The sequence below is a fragment of the Haemaphysalis longicornis genome, unplaced genomic scaffold, assembly GCF_048455015.1.
Source record: "Haemaphysalis longicornis isolate Haplotype H1 unplaced genomic scaffold, Haemaphysalis longicornis Haplotype H1 scaffold_9, whole genome shotgun sequence".
Classification (NCBI taxonomy): domain Eukaryota; kingdom Metazoa; phylum Arthropoda; class Arachnida; order Ixodida; family Ixodidae; genus Haemaphysalis; species Haemaphysalis longicornis.
The window spans coordinates 31,541,485-31,569,066 of NW_027526460.1; the positions used below are offsets into that span (position 1 = coordinate 31,541,485).

The 27,582-nt window shown below is 48.9% G+C and overlaps 1 protein-coding gene across 2 annotated transcripts in view; it reads left to right on the forward strand.

Moving 5' to 3' along the window:
* The first annotated feature begins 301 nt into the window (after positions 1–301).
* LOC144152432 (suppressor of lurcher protein 1-like) overlaps positions 302–27,582 on the forward strand; it is a 481,850-nt gene continuing 454,569 nt past the window's right edge. Inside the window, exon 1 of one of the 2 annotated variants that reach the window (XM_077683699.1) lies at positions 302–1,348. Coding sequence is in view for 1 of the 2 variants with exons in the window: in XM_077683701.1 (XP_077539827.1) it covers positions 1,325–1,348 (24 nt within the window). In the remaining variant the exon portion in view is untranslated. The remainder of the gene's footprint in view (positions 1,349–27,582) is intronic. The other variant, XM_077683701.1, reaches the window with a different exon arrangement.

The following is a 27,582-nucleotide window of genomic DNA, read 5'->3' on the forward strand; positions in this document are numbered from 1 at the left end:
AAGACGAAGCTCTACCTTTGTTCCTTTGATAATGTGGATCGTGGTAACGCTCTGAATGGGATGGTTCATGCATGTTTGTCCCACTGGAGGAACAGTTATAGTCGCACCTCGTGTGAAATAAAGCTGGCGCGCGCTCTAACGCACGATCTGTTTCCTTTCGCCGTCGGCAGATGTCCCGAGTGGTGACCCCACGAAACAAAAAAGAGATTAAAATGTCAGGAAAAGGAGGGCCAGCCACTTGAACGGGCCGCCGGGAGCAGCTCTGCCCGGTCCTCTGCGCCCGCCCCAGATGGCGCGCGGGAACGCCGCCGCCTCTTTCATCCGTGCGCGCTCCCGATGCAGACGGGACGCGGAAGATTTCGCGCCGGCATGGGGCGCCAGCGATGCCCTCGACGCTAGAAGCAGCATCGGTAGCAGTGACAGCGGTCGTGCCCGTGCCGAGATGCTCGAGGCAGCCACCTCCATGTGACGCCCTAAACAGCCTGCTCGGATGCGGCACACCCAGCCCCTTTAATCTCGTCTTCTGAGCCGCGCTGGCAAACGGAAGGTGGGCTTCACCCCTCGTTGTTAAGACACCCGGGAAAAGCCGACCTCTATCCGTGAAGGGGCTGGCCCCGAGGTTCGATCCGAACGCAGGGCGAGCTGCTGGGAAGCCGAACCTCTGCATCCGTCGTCATCCCCCGAATTTTTTTGTGTGTGTCTTCTCTCGCCTCCGGCCATTGATGGAGAAGTGGTTCTGGTGGTGCGGGTGCCAGTGAGCCGGCTCTCAGCCTTCGTCATCGCTCTCCTCTCGGCCCCGGCGGAAGGAGTGATGTTGTCGATAATGGGCGATTGAGGCGAGCCGTCCCCCTTCGGGACTGACACCCACCACGCAGCTGCATCAGACAGCACGCTGCTTTCGCGAGCTCGGCGGATCCCGATCAACCGATATCTGATTGTGCGCTCCTTTTTTTCCCTTCCCCTCGACGCTCGTTTGTCAAACCCGGTAAGGGTCATAAGCGTGGCCCATTTAGGAGTGATCCGGCCGAGAGTGTGTGCTCGTGGGGAAAGACTGGCGTGACAGACGCAAATCGGCCTCGTGCGCGTCCGTTTGAAGCCACCTCTGAAGACCTTTCGCGAAGGTTCACAGCTTTGCTGACGGTAACGGTGCGAGTGTTCTTTTGGTTTATTGCGACGCTTGAGAAGAGGAACTGAGTGTCACTCGTCGGCGCCGAGCGAAACGACAGGTGTACGGCTGACAATTAAGAAGACGTCTTGTACGCCCCGTCATCAGAACTGGATTGGTCTGTAGGAGCCAAGTACAGCAGAGCCCCGTTTCTGGGACATGAACTACCGAAAGCTGTATCGAGTGAGTATTCTCGTTTGTTTGTTTTCTTTTTGTACGAGCACGTGCCTCGCGAGGCTGGTACGGGACAGGAACGCGCCAGTGTTTCGCTCCCTTGGGCTTCGTGTGGCCAACGTCACTCGATTTTTGTTGTCGTACAGAAATAGGGCGTGTTTATTGTTTTTTGTTTTGTTGGGCTGTGGGCCGTGATGTTCTGCAAGCCAGAGAACATCTCGAGGAGGTATGCCGGTCAGCCAGCCTAGGCAAGTACCACATTGCGGGCGGTGAATATTCGTGAAGTTCAGTTTCTTTTACTGTAACCTTGCGAACAAGATTAATTTTCCCAATTCCAATGCTATAAATATAACCGTAATAGTAATCTAGCATGTAATATGGAATATAGACAAAAATACAAGAACCGGCTGTATTGCGCAACCGACAGTTTTACCATGGCGCCTGCGTAGAATACAGCCTCTTGGCTGAAATGCGGACTTTGATAGGGAGGTTGAAACAGATAATGACGTCCGGCGTGTATGGAATATGCTTAAAATGACTGTCATTTGCGCAGAAAGCGTGCGACAAAGTGTAGCGTATAGCGTAAGAAAGAAGCACACGATGTAGAGCTTAAGGAGTCATAGGCTGGTCCGAATAACGCGTGTTTTTTTTGTAAGTGGGAATTGAATTAAACTACAAAAAATAACGTGCGCCACAACGCAATGCTTCCAGATCTATGTGCAGTAAGCTCATTGTTACAGCTAGCATTTTTTTGCCGTTAATTTCTTTCTTCGATAATAGGTATACTGACAAAAAACATCCACTTTTTCTTCTAATATGGTGAAGTATTACATTTCGTTTATACCAAATGAAGGCAACTTGCGCTCTGCCAAGGCTGCATTAAATCTCAACGAAAAAACAGCAGGTAATAACATTGACGAGCAGAAACTATACAAAGCACAGAATAATCGGAAATGAAACCCCATCGGGATATTATTTAAAAGAAAGCCCATGCATTTAAATTATCCGGCAATTATTAGACAAATTACCCGCTAACCTGCGTTGGAAGAGTGTTTTACCACGGGTCAGTGTCATGACACATCCACGGCCGCTCGATGGAAACCATCGAGCGGCCGTGACACATCCATGAAGCTTCGAATACGCTTGGCGGTGGGGACGCAATTACCAGAATTCCTCCACTTTCCCTGCCGCAGGGTGAAGTTCCTTTTTCAGGTGACATTTTGTAGGCATATTGTATTGTATGACGAGATAAACTTTGTTTCTCTTAAAGTGATGGGGATGTTCGAAACATCGGCTACTTCGCGTATTGCGTTCGCTATTAGATTTGATTCGCAGCGCGGTTTTGCCACTCGACGTACTTAATTTCTTCCAATATTAAAAAAAATACAAATAATTTACTAACTTTAGCGGTAATGGAAAAAAATTGCGCTAAAAAAACAGGACGAACAGAAGAAGACACACCACACAGCGCACACTAACAGACTGGGTCGTTTTTCACGCCCATATATGCAACTATCAAGTAGACTAGACACGTAGAAGCGAGAAAAGCTTAAAGTACAAAAATAAACTACAAAAAGCAAGGAAACCACCCAGGCACATTCACTGCGACACACACACGCCATCTCCAACAGATTAGACCCCATCAAGATTAGTCAGATTAGACTTCATCATACCTCATTACCAGTAATGAGGTACTCGACGCTGCCAGCCATCATTTATTGGCTGCTTTTTCACCCCTGTTCATAATATAGAGAACAACTGATAAAGTGAACTGAAATAAAGTAACTAGATTTGTCTGCCGTAAAAACTCGAAAAAGTTTAAACTTCGCCGCACGGCGCGCGCTTTTTTTTCATAGCCAAAACGCCGCGCAGAAAAGATAACCGCTTGTAAACCTGTCTTGAAACGAGTGGGTTCTAACAATGGGGCGTGCTTGCTGAAGTGAAGAGCTACTGGTACGAAAAATTAGAAGAAAAAAAAAGCAAAATGAAGTATTTTTTGTCAACGGTGGCACGAGTGAATAATTAGTAGGTACTGCTTGTCCGTCATGCTTGCGTCCGCCATGCTTGGAGCCTGGGGCCTGCGTAGGAAGTATTTCCAGTGACCGGCTTCAAGGACGTCACCCGGATTTCTTAATGGGAAAACATCAAATGGCCCATTGAACGAAAAGAAAATCAAAGCCCCTTTGTCAAGAGAAAGATGGTTTAACGCGGAGCTTTCTGCCATGCAGAGCGCGAAGACGCGGGTTCGATTCCCGGCCGCAGTGGCTGCTTTTCTGATGGAGGCGAAAAGCGAAAACTCCCGTGTGTTTCAAAATTTCTGAGCACGTTAAAGATATCCAGGTGGTCAAAATTAATAAGGAGCCCTCTGATACGGCGTGCCTCATCACTTGTGTAGCGTCGGTGCGTTAAACCTCATAACCATTTCTCTCATGCGACCAGAGTCAAAGTCAAATGCCAAAATCCAAACTGCTTCGACCGTGTCGGAAAGGCGAAATCGGATACACGTCGGCTGCACAACGCGAGTGGCCCAAGTTCGATTCCAACCCCTGGCAGCGACTTTTTTCTTGAGGCGCTTGATGTGCCTTTCAAAGCAAAGTATAAAGTTGGCTTTTCTGTAGTGCGTTTTGCGCGGCGAACGACGCCACGAGTGAGGAATAAAAAGCTTCGCTTTAAAACGCCAGCATCGGAGTCGGAAGTTTTAACGCGGTTCCTTGGCAATCGTTCCATAGCACGCGGCGTTCCATAGCGTGACCTTAAGTACGACAGTGGTGAGAGGTGGGGTTCCACCATAAGTACACGCTTCCAGACCACGCGAGCGGAGGAACTCACTCAGCCAAACGAGCAAACAGTCAGGCAGCCAAGTTCACCATCTTCTTCAACTCTCCCATTACACGGCAGCCGGAACGGGCAGAGGCGCAACGAGTAGAAGAGAGATCGGAGCCATTCGAAGGCGCCAAGGCGGATCACGAAGCAAAGCGTGTTAAGCAGCAAGAGGACGGAGCCGTTCGACAACAGAAGGCGGAAGCGAAGCGTCTGAGGTGATCAATCAAACACTAATGCTTTCGTATTCACAACCCATAAGAAGTGCTTAGGCGTCATAAGACTTTTCATCAGAATTCCCGCAAAATTATTGATTCACTGCTTCGCATCTTGCCGTCCGCAGCAAATTCATTCAAAAGGTGTAGCGCTCGGCAAAGTAGCAGAATAATTTTTGGAAAGAGATATTTGCGTAAAGTAAAGATCCGATTCGAATACTAACATCGCAAAATTACGTGGCCAACTGCTCAACAATTTTCGGGTATTCGTACCCAGAAGTATTGCTCCGTTACTGTTGTTGTAGATGAAGTCTTAGCCTTCACCTGTAACATCTACGACAAGGACAGTCAAGGGAGGGACAGGATCTTCAAGAACCAACCTTCATTTATAATTATGAACAAACTCACTTAAAAACACGTTTTACTGAAGATGCGATCGGTAGCTTCTCCCTCTCCGGAACTGGGTAAACCAAGGAAGGAAGGAAGGAAGAATGTAGAAGAAAGGCAGGAAAGTTAACCAAGCTCCCAAAATAAGTGGTCTCCTGTAGTAATGGCCGTGCGAAAATACTTTTCAATACAAACATTCAACCTGCTTAAGCTTTTCTGTACAATGTTTCTATTATTCTTTTATAGCGTCCTGGTATATGAATGCCCCTGCGTGTAAAAGTTTTTCATGGCATTACTTAGAACTCTTAAACGCACTAAAGCAAATACGAGGCGCGTTCACCTGTTTGTTTCTAAAGTGGAAACTTTAAAAAATGTCGAGTTAAGAGGCACTACAGTGAAATTAAAGCGTTGGGTGCCTTTTTTGGTAACTCACCGTTTGAGCAGTACACCAGATATGGCCGTTATGCCACTACGCCGATTCCTGTTAAGCTACCCATAAACAAGGCTCCCAGCGGTAGTTTAGACGCCGTGACAAGGTGTCAACTGCAGTGCTTGTCTTTCAGACCGGACGTAAATATACTGTCAGCGTGTTAAGCCCGCACACACCTTTTCACTGGGCTTACGTCAACACAGGCTTGCCCATAAACTGCGCTCGCTCGACGCTGGACCATGCATATGGATAGGCGGAACGCCTTATGCAGACAGGAATTCGATAACACAACCCGCCGTGGTGGCTCAGTGGCTAAGGCGTTGCGCTGCTGAGCACGAGGACGCGGTTTCGATTCCCGGTCGCGGTGGCCGCTTTTCTCATGGAGGCGAAAATCAAAAACGCCCGTGTGCTCGACATTTCGGCGCACGTTAAAGACCCGTGGGTGGTCAAAATTAATCCGGAGCTCTTCACTACGGCGTGCCTCATCGCCCGTGAAGCGTCGGCGCGTTGAACGTCACAATCAATCAATCAATACCGGCTCGATGCTTCAACCGTGCTTTCAGGTATAGTTCGTCATTCCCCAGGCTTGTATTCCGACATCCGGGACGCCACCTGCTTAAAAACTGCGACTGAGAAACGAGATTTCAAGACTCCTGAATTTGAAGGCAGCGTAGTAAAATTCCATCAATGATAAAATTTTGCAGAAGAACGGAAACAACTTACTGGTCTCCTTCGTATATATGTTCGTGTTTTCCCCGCCCCCAAAAAATTCAATTCGCAGTAATTTTTAGGCACTGCCCAAAATTTGATATCTACACGCCTGTATTTTTTGTTGATGTTCGTTACGCTTCTTACAGAGTGACTTATTACCCAACGAAACTTGGGTGATGGCCAGCATGGAGTTCACCTTTGAGATAGTTTTGTCTTTCGTAGGGTCATGCACCAACCGCGCTGCCTCAGCACTGTTGCGCAATATATCACGGTCCTTATAACATCCCTAAAGACAGTCGCAATAAAAAGGAACATCAACTCAGGAGTACCTTTTTAGGCGTTGCAAGAGGTAATTCACTTAACTAATTCTGAAGAAACGCCAGGTGTTCCTGTCTCGCTGGGATCTCTGAAAACTGGGGTGGCCAGAGAGAGGAAGAGTTTACGGCAAATATCTAATACAAATAAAAACATTAACACCCATAAAAAAACGCATTGCATGGCGCAACTGAACATACGTCACGGCGAATTGCAGCCCAGACACACCGGGGTGTGTGCGCGCGCGGCGCGTGCAAGCAGTTTACCCCGTGGATTTGGTGCGTCAGAGTGCGCTGCAAAAGTCACGCCAGCCCGCACATTTCTCCGGGATGGCCGAGTACTTAAGAAAAGCGCCCCACTTACGGCAAGCTGTTGCCGCGCCGTGCAACGTCTTTTAGCAAAGACGCAATGAAGGGAGCCAGAAACGCGCGCGGCCGCTTACGGCGAATGTTTAGCTGACGGGAGACATTTGTGGGCCGCCGCCCCCCGGTGATGCGGCCTGCGCCTTAAAAGAGTTTCGGGATTAAAAGAAGAAAAAAGAAGAAGTCATTCTCCTCATTCCGGCTGAAACTTCGCTTCTCGCAAAGCTGGAAACACTGCTTCGCGTGGTATTTCGCGAGACTCAGAAGCTACGCCAATTTTCGCGAAAATGTATGCGTCCGTGGATTGTGATAATAGCGTGCCCGGCTACTGCTGCGCACTTCTAACCTTGCGAAACATTATGTGACAAAAATGAGGAGATAGTTTGTGTTGCGAAACGTCCACGCAGAAAGGCGGCGTAGAAAAGATAATAGAAAGGCGGTGAGGATAACTACCATATTTTTGCGGGTATAAACCCGCCCCTGCATATAATCCGCACGCCCACTTTCAGCCCGCCGGAAAAGAAAAAGAAATCGCGTGTTGCCCGCGCATTTGATACAGTGCTGCTCATGCAACACATCACATACTATGTAGACAGAAAAAGCGTATATTCAGCAACTAGAATACACTGACTGCACGGCAAAAGTCCCAATTCACTCAGTGTCACTGCTCTCGCTTACCTATCACTTGAGCCGCAGTCCTCGCTGTTGTACAAAAGGCTATCTTCACGGCACAACGCTCATTGCCGTGAAGCTGTACTAAAAAAACATTTAAAAAAACCCCGCGTATTATCCGCACAACTACTTGGCCACTGAAGTTTTCGCATTTTTGGTGCGTATTATACGCGAAAAAATACGGTAGGTCAAAACCCGGGTAACTACCGTGCTCCAAAGGTGAGGGATGAAAGGGAGGAGGAGTAGAATGAAGACAGGGTGACGAAAGTGAAAAAGCATGAACTAGAGTCTGTCAAAATTTTGTGGGCCAAGCCAGAAACGCACAGGCTGCAAAAAATTGAATGCAAGCTTACGTCCCGAGCGAGGCTGAAGCGTTTTATGCAGGAAAGATAGAGAAAACACATTTTTTAAGTGCAATGCACTTCTTAAGCGACCCTGAACCTGCGTCCACCGGCTGTTGTTGTTGTTGTTGTTGTTCCTTTCTGATTGTGGCGCGTACCCACTTGGGGGATTGGCCAGGATCGGGAGATATATTGGGGCTAATGTGCCCAATTTAGGAGACTAAATTTTGGAGAAAAAATAAATAAATAAATAAATAAAAATTGTTGATCAGAATAATTGCACAACAAATAAAGGAATTTGTAGAATGCAGGAATTTGCAAGAGAAGACTATGCGGGATTTTGCAATAGGGATTTTGCAATAGGCTCTTATTTCGTCTGAGTACAAGAAGAGCGGCTAACAGGGTAGGCGCCTAGTCTCTGAGACGTAGGTGTGGACGGCCGTAACCAAATTCCTGTGGGGAGACCCAAGCGAAATGGCACCGAACGACAGTAAGACCGGCATTGAAAGGGTAAGTCCAAGGTGGTGAATTGGCTCCACCAGGTATTTTCTTCTCATTGAAGAGAAGCCGCGGCAATGTAAGAAAAAATGCTCTAGGGTTTCGGGTTCATCACAAAGAGCACAATAACGAGAGGAGGTGAGCCCAGCGCGGTGCAAGTAGAAGTTGAGCTGCGGAACTCTACAACGTAAGCTAGTTAAAGTAACCTCGCATTGGCGAGATTCGCAACATCGGGAGTCCCACGCATATGCCAAATGGGCGTAATCATCGAGGGAGGTGATGGCATCCTCCTGCCTCCTCGCCAGATGTTGATGCCGTCGGATCCGTGCTCCGGCCAGTATAGAGGGAAATGGACAGACGTCGAACGGAGGGCCGTGTAGTGCTGACCTCGCTAAAGAGTCTGCTTCTTCATTCAGATATAAACCCTTATGCCCAGGCACCCGCGCGCAGCCTGGCCGCTGACATGGCACATACCCACGTGGGGGATTGGCCAGGAATCTCCTCGTCTTCCTTGGCAACGGGGGGAGATGGGCGCGCGCTGCCTGGCCGCTGACATGGCACATACCCACGTGGGGGATTGGCCAAGAATCGGGCGTGAGAAGGGCTAATGCACCCGCTTAAAGGAGTACTGACACGAAATTTCAAAGCTGAGATCCGCTCTAGCTATCAAGTACAACGACAACACAAATAGGTGTCTGTGAATAAATGCATCTTTCTTTCTTTGTAGTTGTGTGTGTGTGTGTTATTTCTCTTTCGCGAACATTACCGAACCACGCAAATCCAACTCGTGCATTCGCACTTTCGCATTCTTCCCCTCGGGGAAATTCGGGGAATTTTTTCTTGCTGCCTTAAAATATTTTTCTCACGTTTAAAGGTAAAGCCGATTTTTTAAAAAAATTCTTTGGGGTCGAGAAAGCTTAGGATTGGTCCACAAAATTTTGACAAAGGGTGTACATGTTTGGTGGCTCATGCGCTGTTTTCTGAATGGTGCTGCAGCAATTCGTGCACGCCTGTTTAATAACTGTTGAGGTGGTTTTGGCAGCGTTGTGGTCATGAAAACGGGGTGATAAGTCCGACAGTGCAGATACTACGGATAAGAGTAAGAGGAATTCATTGGAGTGTAGAGAGGCCGGAAAGAACTCCTAGAGCGGAAGCGCGGAAATTCGGGGATAAAATCACCGAAGCTTACCCCCAGCAATGCTGGCAGCATTTTGAGAGCTGATGCGAGCACGTGCATTTTTCTTCCCTAATTAGGGAGGGTTTCTTGTGCTTGAGACGCTCAATCGAGCTTGCGCGCCACGATAGCCCAAAGACCCATAAATGTGACAAAAAACGAGGAGTTGGCTTTTTCTGAACTTATTAAAACAGCAATTAAAGATCACAAGTACACTGATACACCTCTGTACCCTTCTCGAGTGTGCACTCGTGTTTATAATTGTTTCCGATTCACCATTTTATTTACGCATTAATCTTTTCTTCTGAGGTCACAGCAGCCAACCAGGTGGCGCCGGATTTACGACTCTCTCTCTCTCTCTCTCTCTCTCTCTCTCTCTCTATATATATATATATATATATATATATATATATATATATATATATATATATATATATATATATATATATATATATATATATATATATATATATATATATGCAGTATTACGACTGGCTTCACTCAATGACTGAGCTGGTGATAATAAATATATAGCAATATTTTCTCACAGTAACTACTGAATTAAATGGTGTAACGACATCTCAAAAGAAAGCATTTTTTTTTTGTTCGGCCTTGCTGCGCTCTTTGTTGCCCAGACAGGGTTCTTTAGCGCGTTAGAAACAGACAGTTAAAATACACAAAGGCCCAAGACGACAAGTCACGAAACCGTAACTGACTGGCATGTACGCCGAAGTAAATAACCACTCGTCATGAGTCTGCTGTCTGTTATAAATAAAAAAAAAGCTGAGTGCAAACAAGCTGACGGGCGACGGCTGTTATTCCAGACTCAGGATACTGAGCTCTGTGAAACTAAACGATTGTTTATAGATTTTCATCTTTTCCATGGGTCGTTTGAAATAATGTTTGCGACAGTCTGGCTTGGCGTGTGCAGTCCAGTTTTATTTGGCGGCACCAAAGGGCAAGCAAAGGGACCCTGACCTGTCTTTTCTCAAAAGTTGAGTCAAGTTTCTTGTTTTTCTTGCTCCTTATTTTGCCGTTCCATTCTTGAGCCCCAAGGAAAACGCTTTAGTGTAGCCCTGACTGCGACCTACAAAGCATCAAAGAAAAACCAGAAAAAAGAATTCGTTGTGTACGACAACGTAATGACCCCTGCTTGTATGAACCACCCTCCTTAGTTAGCAGCTTTGTGCTCGCCTTTGAAAAGCCGCGTGGCACGTTTTGGATCAACTAGCCTCGTTAGTGTTCACTTCACTATTGGCATCCCCGTCCTTTGCAGAGCCGCAGCAATGCACGCATCCTTTGGGGGTCTCCTGAAGCGTGGGTTGATTGTGCTTGCCGTGTGCAACGCGTCAAATGACAAAAAAGATAGATAGATAGATAGATAGATAGATAGATAGATAGATAGATAGATAGATAGATAGATAGATAGATAGAGAGAGAGAGAGAGAGAGAGAGAGAGAGAGAGAGAGAGAGAGAGAGAGAGAGAGAGAGAGAGAGAGAGAGAGAGAGAGAGAGAGAGAGAGAGAGAGAGAGAGAGAGGAGGGGAGAGGGGGGGACTTGATTCTAAATTTGCGCACCCGACGAAAGTTGTGTGCGTAGAGGGGATTTCTGGTCGGCTCAGCTTCCTGGCGGCGGTGGTCGGTTTTATGATAGAGGCGAAAAACATCGGCACCCATACATTGATATTTCGGCGCACGTTCGGGTTATCCGGAAATTTCTTTTTTTGTAATTTGAGATTCAGTTAAGATAATCCTGATATCTTTTTAATGACCTGTATGTGCCACCAAAGGTAAGATTTACAGATGTAGTGCCGGCACGGAGAACTTCAATAAGAATTATTTGACGTTTCCGGGCCCAGATGTTAGCTGTTAACCAGAAGATATAAGTTGGTATCAGGGAGCAAAAGCAAGACTGGGAGTTGAAGCGAGACCAATAGCGGGAGTAGTGGCAACAAGATTTCGAGAAAGAGCAAGAGCACAGAAGGATCACGAGCATGACTACAAGCGGAAGCCCGCGAAGGAGAACGAGAAGAAGGACGAGAAGGAAAACTATCAAGGACAAAGAAAAAAAGCTAGGAAGGGGCATGAAACAACAGCCAGAGCAAAAGCCTGGGTAAAAACTAAGAGGAAAGGAGGAAGATTATAAACATGAGCGTTTGCAACAGCAAAGGCAACAAAAGGAATAAGAAAAGAATTGATGCCGTGTGGCAAAATAGCGCAATAATAAAAAAAGATCAGTATCAGTGAGTAGATCAGGACTAGAAGGAGAACTGGGAGTGATTTGTCAGCGTCCTGCATCCGCTTGTCTAAGAACCAGAACCAAAACTTGATGAAATGTAGTAGATCACTTGGTATAACACAGAAACACCCACACGGAGGTGCGCTTGCGAATTCGTATAGGCGGTGCACTCGAAACTTCGGGCGCACCGATGAGAGCGAACTAAACACAAACTTAAGGTTGTGTCTTGTGTGGCACTGGGATTAAGATAGCCACGTGTAGAAGTAACAATGGAGTGGATTCGTTGTGCCAACACACATATAATCATGCGAACAGCCTGAAAACATCAGCAAAAAAAAAAAAAAAACAGCCTTATAATAATAACGACCATATTGCGTGAGGGATGTCGGATCATTAATTTTAACCAGGCCACTTCAAGGATTGGTGCGCAGCCGATGGTTTTTGCGGCGTCAAGAGTCACGTTTTCCGGTTTAAAAGAGAGAAAATGCAAACTTTGTTGAGGTAAAAACAAGAGGGTAGAGATGCGTCCGAAGCTTTTAATGGAGAACGTGCCGCTAGCCCAAATGTGCAAACATCGCGTGCTTCCGGGAAGGTGCCTTGTAGAATTACCAGACGGATAACAAAGACGTAAAAACGGAAAGATTGAAAACAAAAACAAAAACCGGCGGCTTGTTGTTCAACCATCGTATAGAACGCGAACGACCGGAACAAGTAAAAAGGGAAAGAAGTTTGAGCAAAATGTACGTACAGCGTAGTTGCACAGAGGGGTGAAAAGAAGACAAAAAGGAGATGTCGCGCAACTCTCCGTTTAATAAAAAAAGGAGACTTCACGAATGGGCGCATACAAACAAGAGAAAAAGAAATGTCAACACGGCTTTCCCACCATAGGATTTTTTATTGAAGTCTTTGTGTTTACACGAAGTAGAACGAAGAAAAAAGAAACGCGAAGTAGTAGCTTTTGTGGGCCGCTTTCACTGCGCTGAAGCAGTTAGGTTAGAGATTTTCGAAGAAGTCGGTTGTAGTGTATTTATTGGTACTTACAGGCCGAATTGCGTCCTTTGCACAGTACAAGCCGGGCGACCACTGTGCAAATTAATTGTTGAATGCTAGTTTGTTGCCTAATTTATTAAAGGTTACAAAGCTTGTGGTTCGGAAAAAAATATTGTGAAGGATGACTATAAGGAATGTAAGCCCTAGCAAAGGTAGAAAATTCCACAAGGTGGTAAAAAATTCAGAGCAGAGACATGCGAATAACCGGTTAAAAAAATGCAGTGACGATTACTATACTCCCTAGTGCACCCGCCGTGGTGGCTCAGTGGCTTAGGCGTTGCGCTGCAGACCACGAGGTTGCGGGTTCGATTCCCGGCCGCGGCGGCCACTTTTCTGATGGAGGTGAAAAGCGAAAACGCCCGTGTGTACGAGATTTGGCGCACGTTAAAGATCCCAAACTGGTGAAAATTATTCCGGAGCCCTCTACTACGGCGCGCCTCATCGCCTGCGTTGCCCCGGCGCGTTAAACCCTACAATCAGAAAAATTGGACTCCGTAATGCGAAATTTGGGCGCTGCGCGAGCAGCAGTCTTCTCGGTCACGGCGCATCATAGAGTTTCATACTAATATACGCTAGAGGGGATACTGGCGCTAGTGTCTATGCGAGCCGCCGAAAGGCGGCTTCAACTCCCCAGGAGGCGGTCATGCCTGCATGCCTGAAGGATGCGTTATTTTCGAACTTTGCTTGACTCAGCCGTTATCTTGACTTCACACAAAGTACTTTTTTTTTAATTCAAATGTATAAATTATTAATTGTGAAAACAAATTGTTCTTTCTTGTAATTTTATATTGAAGTTTAGAAGAAGTCTTCTATGAGACGGGAAGATATTTGTAAAGTGTATACACGGCTGAGCTTAGCGGAGCCGATGGTTAGGCCGATTTGGCGGCGAAGCATGGCGAAGAATTTTTTTTCTTTTGCGTGCGAGTCGGCGATTGTGGGTGGCTGAAGCAGGGCGGTTGTACTGTATTCCACAAGTTTGCATGGTTACGGGCGGTGATCGAGATTTTGCGTGCGCCTTGTTCACACCAATAATTACGAGCAGCTGAATACCGGCGCAAAAGGGCAGGCTAGCGGATTACTGTTGCATTGGCGGAATAGTTCTGCGCATGCGACCTGCCCTCGCTTGTTTCGCTGCTCTCTACCGTGATAAGGTGCTGAGCACGATCAACTTGGTGGGGACCCACCCGCCGGACGGAGCTCCCGCGATATTGTTTTGTGAAGAAAAATTAGACGGCTGTACACATATGCTTGCTGCTGGTAAAAGAAGGGAGGGCGTTGAAGGAAGGCAGGAAAGTTAACCTGGCTAGAGCCTAGTTTGCTATCCTGTAGAAAGGAAAGGAAAAATAGGCAAAAAAGTGGAAAGAAAGAATGAAGAGAAGTTGGAGCAGACACGTATGCCCAGCCTTGAAGCACTGGCACTGATTGACACTGGTGGCGTTCAGTCTATAGTCTGGTGTTTAAGTTCGTCGCCCGTAGAAAGCGTAGAAGTTCCTTAGTCGCCTTCTGAGCGGATGACAGAGAAGGCCAGTTGCACAGAATCTTATCCTCCGAGAATGGTCGCAGAGAGTCCAGGTTCCTCAGTGCTGACGACAGCTTCTTTCTTTCAGGGGAGTAGCGTGGGCACTAGCATAAAACGTGCCGGATCGTCTCCGGTGTGCCACACGTTTCGCACTCCTCACTTGCTGCCATTCCTTTTGTGTATGAATAAGCATTTGTGAAAGCCACCCCCAGCCAGAGACGGCAAAGAAGAGTTGCATCAGACCGTGGGATTCTCAGTGGAAGGGGACGCTGCAGGTGCGGGTCAAGTGCACCAATGCGTGCACACGTGAATTCTTCTGGAGGCCATTGGGAGAAAGTTTTTTTATTTGGCATGGCCGCTACCGCACCCGTGATTTTCTCGCAATCGCCGTCATGAACGGGACTAGGATGGAACAGCGTGCTCGTACCGTGTACCTTGTGCGGAATCTCGAGTTCGCGTCCGTTTTCACAAATGCCGTAGAACATGACTAGTTGTAGTGTGGGGGGCTATACGGCGATGCTACTGCTTTCCGCAACCAATTCATTCCAGCCGAGCAGTATTTGATAATTGCAGCCACTGGAATCGGACGCTAACAGCAATTCTGCCCGGAACGAGCCCGCTACGCTTTCGACGCCGAAACCGAAACTGATGGCGCAGAAAAATCCGAAGCCAAATGCACATAACAATCGCGAAGCCTAAAGTTAAGCCAAGTTCTAAAATCACGAGTTTACGTCACACAGTCAGCCTCATGGTGGTTGAACGATTGCAGCGCCAGTGTCCCCTCTAGCGTATATTAGTATGAAACTCTATGCGGAGCATATCTGCGGCGTCTCAGAAAGTGATCGCGTGATCAGCGAACGCACCGTGGCGCGCGCTACTTGGCTGTTATAATAGAGTTCCTGTATATAGCTCCCCTAGGGGAGCAGAGTTGCGCGTCCATCCGCCCTCTTGAGTTCCAGGTCATGCGGGAAAGCCACCCGCCTCGCAGTCGCATGTACGAGCGGCCGCCGGGCCGCCGCGCGGACTAAAACTGGCGCACGGCAGTCGGCTGCTTATCAGCTGACCGGCCGCCGCTGCCGCCGCTTCCGCAACCGCCGATGCTCAATGGAGCACAACTGACTGAATACGGGGTCTTGTGCGCAGCGCTGGAAGCGGGCTTTCCTGTCGAACTGGAACCCGGCATGTGGCAATCAGACGCGCAACTTTTGAGCTACGCGATATACAGGAACTCTAGGCTCATGGAGGAAAAAAAAGCTTAGGAGAGGCCCCCAGCTATCCCCGCGCATTGGCAAAAGTGTGGAGGAAGTCACGTGTTTTCGGCGGCCATTGGAAGTCGCTTAGCAACGGCGTCCTAGCAACAGCCCGCCCGCCGTTCGCCAGTCATGGAGGAAAGGCAGCGCCTGCCTTGTCGTCCGATCGCGAAGATTGCTGCTTCGCTTTGCTGCGCTGTAGTCTTGCGGAACTCGAAAAGGATGCTGCGAGTTGCGACAGCTGCGCCGATGTGAATATGTCATTTAATTTCTACTTGCAAGTGCACCTTGTACCGCGTCAAGCTTTTGCTCCGGTCGCGATCACGACGCGCCTATTGAAGTGCAGATATCGTGAACGCGCCGTCCCGTCGTACGCGCGGACACCCGTCAGGTAGATTTTCGGGAAGTGATACACGGTGTGCAGTACGTAGGCGACTTGCAACCGAACGATTCGCAACTCAATTTTTTGGTTATCGCCGCTACAATATATAGTTTGCTAGGCCGGCAATGCGCGGCAGCGCCTTAGCAACTGTTACAAGGTAGATTCCCAGTTGATATAATTCCATCGTCCTATTACCTTAGTAGATGTCCGTCTGTTGACTGGAAGAGTGCTGGATCTGGAATCTGGATCTTTTTGTGGTCTCGCTCTGGATTTCGCTTTTCAACGCTTCATACTGCGAGGTTAGGGTATGAACGTTTTCAACTGATATCACCTTGAATTTATTGACACTGAGACAAGTTGAAACTTGGCGAAAAAAAGTTTATTGACGCCACCCACCCTCTCATTTTTCTACTCAATAAAACGTTTTGCCTCCTCCTCCTCCTCCTCCTCCTTCGCAAAAAATTCTATCGAAGGCACGCGAACAACGGTAAAAACATTCCACAATTTTTTAGCGTGAAATCTGCATGAAGTACTGCTTACCTATATATATAGAACGGCCGTTTAATTGACTAGTCATCTCTGGGATTGCCAGTGAAACTGCAACGCAAACTTGGGCACTTTCCAGTCCGGTAGCCGCACGGCGTTCGCCCACTGTTTGCGGCGTTCTTCATCGCTTGGGAACCTATAAACGGCGGCGATTGCAAACAAAGGATGAATGCACACCAATGTACAGCAATACTTTTCTGCGGAATGATGCACTAACCGGTGGAAAGTGACGCCCAATTCCTTGGGTACCGATCGCGACTTGCAGCCTGCAACCGAGCATTGCGGCATTGTTAGAGCGAGCCGCTTCGCAAACCTGCTGCGGCCACACTGAAGACGTGTAACAGTGTAACCGCGCGTTTAGGTTCACGGTCACGCGCTGCAAAACGGCCTTCTACCTGCCTATCAGCTGATTTCCGCCGGCTCGGCGCTGGCAGATGCAGACGACAAGAGAGGCGATACAGGACGGAGGAGGCGGAGAAGGTGCACCGAGAGAGAGAGGCAAAAAGAGTCCGCCAATGGCATGGAGGGCCAATGGTCCGCCATTCGACTTACAGAAATGGCGTTTCCGGCTGCGCTGGGTGTGACGTCAGGGCCTCTCCTAAGCTTTTCTTTCCTCCATGTCTAGGCTGTTACCTCGTAGCGCGGCGCCACCGCCGGCCAATGTGTTGTTGCAAATCATGTTTGAACTTCCCGCGCAAAATGTCACGTGGTTCGGATGAGCCACGCAAGGGAAGCAGAGAGCATGTTGATGCAAATTGGGTTTGAACCTCCCGCGCAAATGTCCGGTGGTTTGGATTAGCAGTGAACGAAACAGAGTTTGTGGAGGGGAGGGTATCGAGGGCGCTTCTTGTGCGGCGACGCGTGAAACCAGATTGAGGGAGGCGGTGAGAGAGATGACGCCATAGCCGCGCGTGCCTCCCTCCTCGTCACTCTTCGCTAGACGCACTTCTCCGCTTTCTTTCTGCCGTCGCTGATGCGTTCGGTCTCTCGGTTACGAGGATGCCTACGCTGTGAAGCCCAGGTAACGGCTGCCAGAGGGCTGCACCCTAAAAGGAAATTGAAGATATTGTTGAAATTGAACCTCGTTAAGAGCTGACATGTCACAAAGGAAGATTTCTGCGCTAACAATAAGGGCTGGACGTTGCTGCTTGAATATAAAATAACCTTAATACAACGCGGTGCAGGGCTACAGTGTTGAATTGACATTTTTTGAATACAAGAAGGGTGCCAGAGAGCGAAGAGCTTCGCAAGGAGGTTTACGGAAACGAATCACGTGAAAGTAAATCAAGAATAATGAACGATTTTGTTAGAAAGTGATAGTATTTATCCACATATTTGTGAAGAAAATGTCCACCTTTTTGAAGCTTCAGGGTCCCTAAAGAAAGCACACCACGTAAACGAGAAATCGCGCTAGCGGCTAAAGGAAAATTATAATAATTGCGGAGCAATAGGGAAACGCTACCACCTGCTACAAATACAATCGACGTCCTTAAGCCCGTACTGCATGGTGAAGTTTTTCCTGTGAGGCCCGGTGCCGGGGTTATTTGCCGTTCCGAAATATTCGTACTCTTCTACGCTTGTCAACAGTACGATTTTAGAATTCGAAAAAAAAAAAAGCGTTGCGTGAACCCTTGCGTCCTCACCGCGTGTGCGGAAGTCGCACGGAAGTTTGTCCTTGTCAAACATTTGCACTTCCCAGTACAAAGGTCCTGGGTCGGAACGAGGCTTGCAAAAGAAGCGATGTCTAAGAATCGACCACTTTTTTACTTAATCAATAGCGATGCTGTTAGATGCGTATGCTATTTACAACCGATACGTATTCAAGAACGGGATGACAATTAGTTGAGTACGGTCTCAGGAACGACCTAGAACTACGGGATTATCTAAAAGTCCTGAAAACTGCGCCGAAGCGCCAAAGTGCGCTGTTTTGTTGATTTAACACACAGGATAAAGGAGGTATTGTCATCAAAGAGTTCTCCGAGATCAGTAGTCGTCTAAATTCGAGTAAAAAAGAAATCTTTTCATTGACTTCGACAAAAGAAGAACACTACGAGAAGCCACTAGTACAGCTATAGATATGCGCAGTGGTGGAAACAGGTAAGAACTTCATCTAGGGCGGAGACGTTGAAGAATAGAAAAAAAAATCGTCTCTTAAGATCTGTCTTGCTAAAAGGAAATTTCACTACTGTATAGAAAACGAGAACCTGGCCTTCGTGTCGTTGCAGGTTGTCGACATTAATGTCCTGTCTGCTGTCGAATAGCTGTTGCATATCATTGCCTGTCGTGTTTGGCTGCTTATTGCATTCCTTCGGTGTTTCGCAGACTCGTTGCAACACGTTACAGCGGGTGGCCACTTGCAATGAATGTGTTTTATGGTTACTATGGTTAAGGCTACTCTGTAGCGTGAACATACATCCACGATAAGGCTAAAGGATCAGCCGTCTCATCGGTACGACTGCGGGTCATTGCGATTCCCGCATGCGGGTGCCTTCTCATTTTAACCATAGCGTTGGCAGAGTGGTTTATTTCTTCGGAGAACATTGTGATCGCTTACATCGGGATGTAAGACATGGTGGCAGCCGGCGTGGGTGCGTCTGAAAACAATGGTCTCGGTCTCAAGACCGGCGCCAAGACGGGAGTGCTATCTTTATAGAGAAGGTTTTTTTCCGCGCCGTGGACACTTAAGTAGTAGCAGGGAAGAAAAAAAAATGGCCGTAAAGGGACAGCGGATAGCGAACACTAACTTTTTACGGCAGCGCGTTCTAAAGTTTACAACCGGAGTTATTGTCCGTTGTGCGTTTTCCTACATTTGACATCATTCCGGTTTCTTGGCTGCCGAAAAGGCGAGGCATACCACGGTTTAATGCGGACACACACACAATGCGGGTCTAAAAGTTTACAGTAAACATGAACAGAGAAAATAAAAGTCATATTTTATATTTAGAGTGACTTAAGACGCGATCGTTTAGGCGTTTTACCCAATCCTGTGTGCTATAAGGCACCGAAGTTTGGTCAGGTTGACAGTGAAGTGCGAAAAGCTCTTTCTGTTTTGATACTGTAGAGAGTATTTTCTTCATGCTTTGACAAGTGTGATAACCTAGCAGCGGAGCATGACGACGGCAAACACTACTAGTAAATTTATGACTCCCTTATCGACTTAGGCTAACAGCGGTAAGCACTATTTCTGACTACAGGTTTACCAGATGCTATGTCTGTTAGGTCCGAGATCGTCCCAATTTCTAAAACATTTTCTTATTCCCCTGCCTATAGTTTTATGAGTTGTTTCGAGAGCGACTCTGCGGGGCGCTTATAATGCACATTGTGCGGAAAATTATTATATTCTGTTAACATCTTCGTTGCGAACGAGTAGGGAAGAAGATAAGCTAGGTAACAAGCTACGGGACAGGGAAAGCTCTGGCGGATCGGTGGCCGGTGAAGTTATTTTGAGTGCGAAAGAAAGGTCTTGATTAAAAAAAGTAAAAACAAAAAATGAAATAGACGTTGATGAATAAGTGACAAAAAACAGCACCTAAAAAAAAAAGAATTAAGAATTCCCTTGTCTGTTCTCGTTTAAGCACTGTTCTTTGCCCCATTATGCAGAACCAACTAGCTCTAGTTGAAATCTTACTCAGACATGTAGAATAAATTGTGACCCACCAAACAACACTCTTATTATATAATGTATAGATGGCTTCCGTAAACAACAAAGTTTGCCCGCGTCCGGTAGAAATAACGAGACACTGCTTTGCATCGCAGTCGCTCGATAACGACATGCGACGCGGAAACGACGGGAATATGCCCGGGGTCGAAAAGCTCGCATGCGGCTGGCTTGCCCCCGAAACGGATTACGGCAAGAGGTGAACGTATGGTCATTAGTTTGAATCGCAGCCGTGCGGCTGCGCCCGCGAGTAAGACTTCTGTAAGCCCGGGCACGCTAGGAAAACAAGGGTACGCGCGTGGTAAGAACGAGAGTCAACAAGATTGCGAAAAGTGCGCCGGGTATTGCGTCTGTGCGGGGGGCACCACGTTTGAGTGATTGTGGGGCCCGAGATCCCGTGAGCATCCTAGAATACACGTTCTCAGAGAAAATACGAAGTTGTACAGTCAAACCTGGGCATAACGAAGTTGACAAAAATTCAAATTTTTTCGTTACATCCAAGTTTTCGTTACATGCGGGTTTCGGGTTAAAGCTCGCGGGAATGAAGCAGAAACGAAACCAATATGCTAGGCATCAGTGATGCTGAATTAACCCTTGTTCAAGGGTATATTTCACACTGAAAAACTGCGTGATTTGCGCTTGCTGCCACTACACGGCTCCCGAATTCACAAACGTAACTAAGTATCACTTTTGCTTTTTCATACTTTTCGGTGCCTTTTAACGCGTTTCAAGAACCAAACATGCTGAAAGGGCGCCTTTTCGCGAACTTCATGCTCGTTTCTGCAATCAAAATAGTTGTAGGGATGCCAGCTGGGGCACTGTACCGGGCAGTGACGTTCTTCTTTCTCGCTGGCGAAGACGGTATTTAAAATTGCGAGCTTGCCTTGAAAAGACAAATCTTTTCGTATTCAGGCAGCAGAAATTATCCACGAAGCCATACCACAGATATCAGGGGACACACGCGACTTCACGCCGACAGGCAGGCCTAGCACCAAACTGACGCCGCACTCACCCGTGGAAACGCACGAGAGATTGCGGTGCGGGCGAAATTCTCTAAATTAGTGCACTTAGCCAGCCGATGTTTCAGGAAATCGGCAAGAAACCTTGACTCATCAGCGTAGCGAATTCGTTACATCCATGTTAACCATCGTAACTCCTTCGTTACACAGAGGTCGAAAACACATGGACGTCAATGAAGGCGTAAATAGGGAATTAAAAAAAAAAATACCTTTGTTAAATCCAGGAATTCGTTACATGGAGATTCGTTACATCCAGGTTTAACTTTAATGTAGCTCTTCGTTAGCGAACCGATGCGGCTGCTGTAACGAATATAACCACGCTATACAAGCTGCGCGTTAGTCAACGCCATGTTGATCACTTGTATTGTTTCAGCGAGCCTCCCCTCTTGGCATGACACAAGCTTCGGCCGTGCCTACCCAAGCATGCCTGCACGTACCTCCCCACGCGAGCGTGTCCACTTAATTGCATGCCTTGGTTGCAGGTGGGCCAGAGTGTCATGGACTTGCAACGCTTTTTTGGGTTCACTATGACGATAGCCAAGGTATAGACAGTTCGAATATGTTGCAACGGGGTGCGAAACAGCTGTCGCCGTGAGAAACAGTGAGAGAAACACAGATTGCTCCTTGGATTTGAATGTAACGGCAAATAATAACCAGTAATAGAATTGCTGCAATGATTATTGTCTACGTGAATCTGCTGGACAATGTGTCGACCGAAGGCACTAGTCGACGACCTACAACGTGATTCTAGTCCATCGTGCAAAAAGTTATCTGGGGTGGTTGTGGAGGGGTTAGAATGTAGCAGCGAATTTACATTTTTTTAAACCACTCAAAGCGTTGCACACGGTTGTCAAAAAATGTGCTCACAGTTATAGGTTCTATTTGCGATTAATTTAGATGTAAACTTATTTCTGTGTACTTTAAACTCTCTAAGACGCTTAGTACTCCTTATTCTAATAAATTCTGGTGTACCTGTTTGAATGCCGAATCATTTTCAACAGTCCAACATTAAGCCATGACTTTCAAGATTCACCAGGTTTTTTATGTTTTCAATGGAAGGTTACAGTCGTAAATTATTTTAAATGCATGAATAAACCTGCTGTAAGGGAAATTACTAGTGTGCGATTTGCAAACGAAGTTGTAAGTTTCGCTGCTTACAGCGGCACAAAATATTGATGTGGATTCTTAGTTGGTGGATTAATGTATGCGTATGAAGTGTGAGACATTCTGCAAATGGTTATCGAATTTTTGAAACCAGCAAAAATGTTCCAAAGTGATCCCTTGTGCCTGCGTAAATATTATTCGTCAGTAATTGTATGTTGTAGTTTGTAAGGAAGTCTCCTGTCCATAGTGAACAAATGTAGCGCAGCAGAAACACAAGGGACGGCAAAAATACACACGGACGAGCGCTCACTTCCAACTGATTGTTTATTCACAAGACGGCAAATATATATGCTTAGCCTTAGCAGAAACAAAAAAGACGTTTTAAGTTTTTTTTTGTTTCCTACGTCTTTTTTGTTTTTTGTTTCTGCTAAGGCTAAGCATATATATTTGCCGTCTTGTGAATAAACAATCAGTTGGAAATGAGCGCTCGTCCGTGTGTATTCTTGCCGTCCCTTGTGTTTCTGCTGCGCTACATTTGTTCACTATGAATTACCAACTAGCCCAGTCTACAGCTTTACTTAGTTTTCCTATCCAGGACGCACTTCCCTAAGTAACCATAGCTGCCTTAGTTGGTACATTGTGAAAACCGTTGGCTTTAATGACAGAGTCTAGCTGCTTTTTTATGTGGGTAGATTTAAACATGTTTATGTTGAAGTCCGCGTGCAAAACTAGAACCAGATTTCTCTCTGTCACAAGCCTGAGCAGCGCTTGAAAAAAAGGAAACAAGTTCTTTAACGCCATCTGCCACTGGCCATTACAGAACGCGAAAAGGGTTTGGTGACTGCGTACAGTTTGCAGTTCGTAGTCCTGTGTTAACGAAGTTAATTAATCAACGTTCTAGATTGGAAAGCGCTTAAACTTTGATCAAGAAAGTGAGGACAGGACAAACAACACCGGACGACATCTAACGATGCGCTATCATCCTGTTGTTCTCGCTGTCCTCTGATCTCTGTTACTGATCTCTAATTATTGTCTACACGCTACCAACACAACACATACAACACTATACATAATCGGGCTAACAGGCACACCAAAATGCTCACACTGCGGCCAATACCGCAACAATGAACACACCCTCTGGACATGCCCAAACACACAAGCCACCCCGAGATCTTCCTTCCAACCGATTCCTGACACAAAGCGCCGTTCTAGCTGGGGGGGATGGGTCACACCCACGAAGGAGCTTGAAGAACTCAACTGAACCGCGCTAGTGAACCACATAAAAAAAAAAAAACGCCAGGACTAGACAAATCCCAATAACCAAACCAAGAAGCCGATCAGTTCTTTGGACACAGGCTCCAAAATAAAGTATCCCTCTCTCTGTCCTCGTTCCCTTCCACTGTAGACATGCAGCACCAAATAACCCATACTGATGGTGTGTTATCACCAATCATCTTTCATACTCCATGCGATTTGATTAGGAGAGAATCTCCCCCTCTTTTATGTTCACGATTACAAACGAAGCAATTGCAAACTAGCGGACGAAACGCTTGCGCATGAAATGCTAGTATTTGAACTACTTGTACCTCTACGAATAGGTCGTTGCTTATTACGGATCCACGCACGTCTTCCCCCGTCAAGTTCGTTTTCCTGATGTTTGCGGACACACTCAAGCACTTACTCAACTCCTTAGGTCGATTCTTTGTATTTTGTGGCGCTAACCCCGCGAGGTCAGGGAGCTTCTGTTTGACGGCACTACGATTCTGATATATTTGCAGACTGTCTAAGCACTCACTCCAAGGTTCTGTTCAATAGCGGCTGAACGTCATACTGTCTCAATGCAAGCGGCCTCGCCTACGGATGGGTTTGTTACTTTCTGTGGCGTTGCTTGTCAGGGATGGTGGCGGGGATTCATCTATACTTCTATCATCGGGCGACGAACAGAGTCGCCTCTAATGGATAAGAGTGGGTGTGCTTCTATGCGTCATCTTTTGGGCAACAAGCGTCTGCTCAGTATAAACCGAGATGAATCGCACTTTACTTTTGGAGGCCCTTAGTGATGCGGACAGTAAAGCCCTCGGTTTCTTGTGGGTGTAAAAAAAAAAAAGGCGAAAAAAAGCACGAAGACGTCTCACAGCGTCTAAGTTCGATCGCGTGGCGTGTACAAGCCATATTCCACATTCAGAGCTCTTTAAAAGTGCTTCAGTTCTTGAGGCTTTCAGCGCTGTACGGCTAAAAAAAAAAAGATTCAGACGACCGCAAGAAGTGGTGAATCAATAGACATTAAGAAAAGACACTTGCTACAACAAAGATAAATATCACATACAGTAGGCTTGGCATTCGCCAGTCTCTGTAGGAAAGTGAATAGATCATCCCTGACCGAAAAAATTGTTTCAGATTTCCCATAGCTTCCTTAACGAGAATAAGCACAGTAAAGCAGTTTAAGTCAATTCTTGGTACATTTTCTTCGACATTTGAGAGAGCAGCGAAATATTGGTTGTCCTTGTTTTGCTTCGATAAATACTCCGAAACGACCGGTGTTTTGCAGCACGGAAGTCTGTCTTGATAGGAGTGATTTTCGCGCTTGCCGTTTGGCTGGGTGACACAGCTCTCTTCCTTTAGAGGAACTTGTCATGGTGCCGTTCGTCACGAAAAACACCGGCTATTCATTTTACTCGATTGTGTGCACCCCCATCTCCATCCCGCTCCCATTCCCGATACTCTCGCTAGGGCGGGGAGGCATAAACTCCCACTCCGTCTTTGTATGTATGGATCCTACTCGAAATTATGCTCCTTACCTAGCGAGAAATGAATGAATGAATTTATTGTCAAGAAAAAGGAAAGGAAAGACCACCAGCAGGCGTAAATTGTCACACCTAGGGGTGGACACCGGAACGCCTGCTGGTGTGGGGGTTGGGGCAGAGGATGACAGATTCATAGAGAGGAGAGACAGATGATATAGGTGACATGTTTACAGAACACAGGGGAGAGAGGGTAATATTTACAAGTTAACACACACTCCCACACCCACACGAAGTCTGGAGCAAGGACAAAAAAAAGAAAAAAAAGAACTCGTAAAAGTTCACACAGTCACTGTGCCAGAGAGTCCAGTGCCAGGCGGAGCCCTGAGGCATCCAGGTAGCCGCCCAGTGCCTCGTGGACGCTGTCCCTCTCCCTGGTGTTGCCCGGCGGCCATAGTAGCTCGTCTAGCGGCCGAGCCCTTCCTCCCAGGGCGGCCAGCAGTTCCGGCCTCCCTGCCGCATACTCGGGGCACTCGAAGAGCAGGTGCGGCAGGGACTGGACAGGTGCGCGGCAGTGCCGGCAGGCAGGGCTGTCGGCCAGCCCCAGGCGGTGCTTTCGTTCCGCCGTCCACACCGCCCCCACGCGGAGGCGCAGGATTGCCGAACGCTGCTGTCGGGGCAGCCGTGCAGCCCGCACAGGTGGTGGGGCCTCTCCAGCAGCCAGCCGTGGGTCCAGGTGCTGTGCCCGCACGTGCCGCTGTATAAGCAGGCGGGAGTCGTCCGCCGTTGCCTGGGCATCCGTGGCCGCGGGCGTCAGCTCGTGGGCCTCCGCGGCCAGCTCGTCCGCCCGCTCCTTGCCCTCGAGCCCGATGTGGCCGGGCACCCACTGCAGCCGCAGCCGGGCACCCTTGCCTGCCAGCCATTCCGCCTTCTCGCGCACTCCTCGAACCAGAGGGGAGTGCGGGTCGCCCTCCCGGATGCGCAGCAGAGCCACCCGGGAGTCGCACAGCAGGGCGCAGCGCTCGGGTGCGGGCTCCAGCTCCAGCAGCAGGTCCAGGCCCAGCTGGACCCCCACAAGCTCTGCCGTGGCGGAGGATGCGGCGTAGTGCAGCCGGGCCTGCCGGGTGGCTTCCCCCAGCACGGCGGCCGCTGTAGCGGAGCCCTGCCGCTGCCGCACAGAGCCATCCGAGTACGCCAGGGTGTGGCCCTCTAGGTCTTTCCAGACGACGGCCCGGGCCAGCTGCCGCAACCCGCAGTGGGGCGTTCGCCGATTGCTGCGCAGGCCCGAAATCTCCAGGTGCAGCTCGGCCGCCAGGTCCGGAGGGCGGCTGGAGGGCCCCAAGTCTGTGGTGCCCACCACCTGCTCGTACCGGGCCAGCATGCGCCCCATGCGCGAGTGCCGGTGGGTGCGCAGCCGCTGCAGCAGGGGGCCGCCCCCCTCGGCTCGGCGCAGCCGGTCAATGTGGCCCAGGGCCCTCTGCTCGGCCGTCATCTCCAGCGTCCACACCCCTGCCTCAGCCAGCGGCCTGTCGCACTGCGAGTTTCGGGGCAGGCCCAGGCAGGCGCGGACGCTCTTTTGATGGTCGCCCTCCAGCTGCCGCCAGTTGGGTCTCCGCAGGGTGACCAGCGGCAGCACGTACATCAGTAGCCCCACGGCCGAGGCGCTGTACAGCCGCAGGGCTGTCTGCTGGGAGCAGCCTTTGTCCCGGGCGACCATCTTCCGCACGGCCGAGGTGGCCAGCTGTGCCCTGGCACGTAGCTCCTTGGCGGCCTGGCGGAAGTCCACCCTGTGGTCCAGGGTGAGCCCCAGGTAGCTCACCCTGGTCTTCCACTCGAGCTCCTCGCCGTCTATGCGGAGTTTACTCGTCCGTCCGCGGGCGGCTGCGCTCGGGTGCACAAGCATGGCCTCTGTCTTTGCAGCCGACAGCTGCAGGCCGACACCTTCAAGCTTGCACCGCACCGCATCCATAGCCGCCTGCAGCTGCTGCACGACCGCCCTGCCGTCTCCTTTCGGTCCAAGCACCCACAGGGCAATGTCGTCGGCTTACACCGACGTGTGTACCCTGTGATCCCCCCTCTGGACAGGCAGCCTGGCAGGGCTGCCATCACCAAGTTGAAGAGGAAGGGGCTGATGACAGAGCCCTGTGGGGTGCCGATATCCACTGGCCGAGGTGCCGACAAGACGTTCCCCACCTGCACCTGCGCCGTCCGGCCCGTTAGGAACGCCTCGACGAAGCCCCGCAGCTTCCCCGCAATGCCGGCCTCCTCCATGGCCAAGGAGATGGCGGGGCGCTGCAGGTTGTCGAAAGCGCCCTTCACATCGAGCAGCACCAGGGCAGCCACCTGCCTGGTGGCACGGGCGTGTTCCAGGGCCGCCACCACGTCAGTGATGGAGTCGGTCGCCGCTCGGTGCTCCCGAAACCCCGTGAGCTGCTCCGGGATCGCCTCTTCCTCCACCACGATGGCCTCCATCCTGCGCAGCGCCACCCGCTCCAGCAGCTTGCACACGTAGGAGGTGAGGGTCACGGGACGATATGCCGTGACCGCCCAAAGGCCCTTCCCCGGCTTGAGGATGGGCCTCAGGATGGCGAGCAGCTACTCGGGCGGCAGCTGCCCCGTCTCCCAGATGCGGTTGTAGGCCACCAGGAGCTTGCCGAACCCCACCTCGTCCAGGTTGCGGATCATCTGGTAGGTGAGGCCGTCTGCCCCTGGCGCCGACTTGCGCTTGCAGCTTCGGAGGGCACTGCGGAGTTCGCCCTCCGTGATGGGGGCGTCGTTGAGCGGGTGACGCTCCTCGGGCTCCTCCAGCGC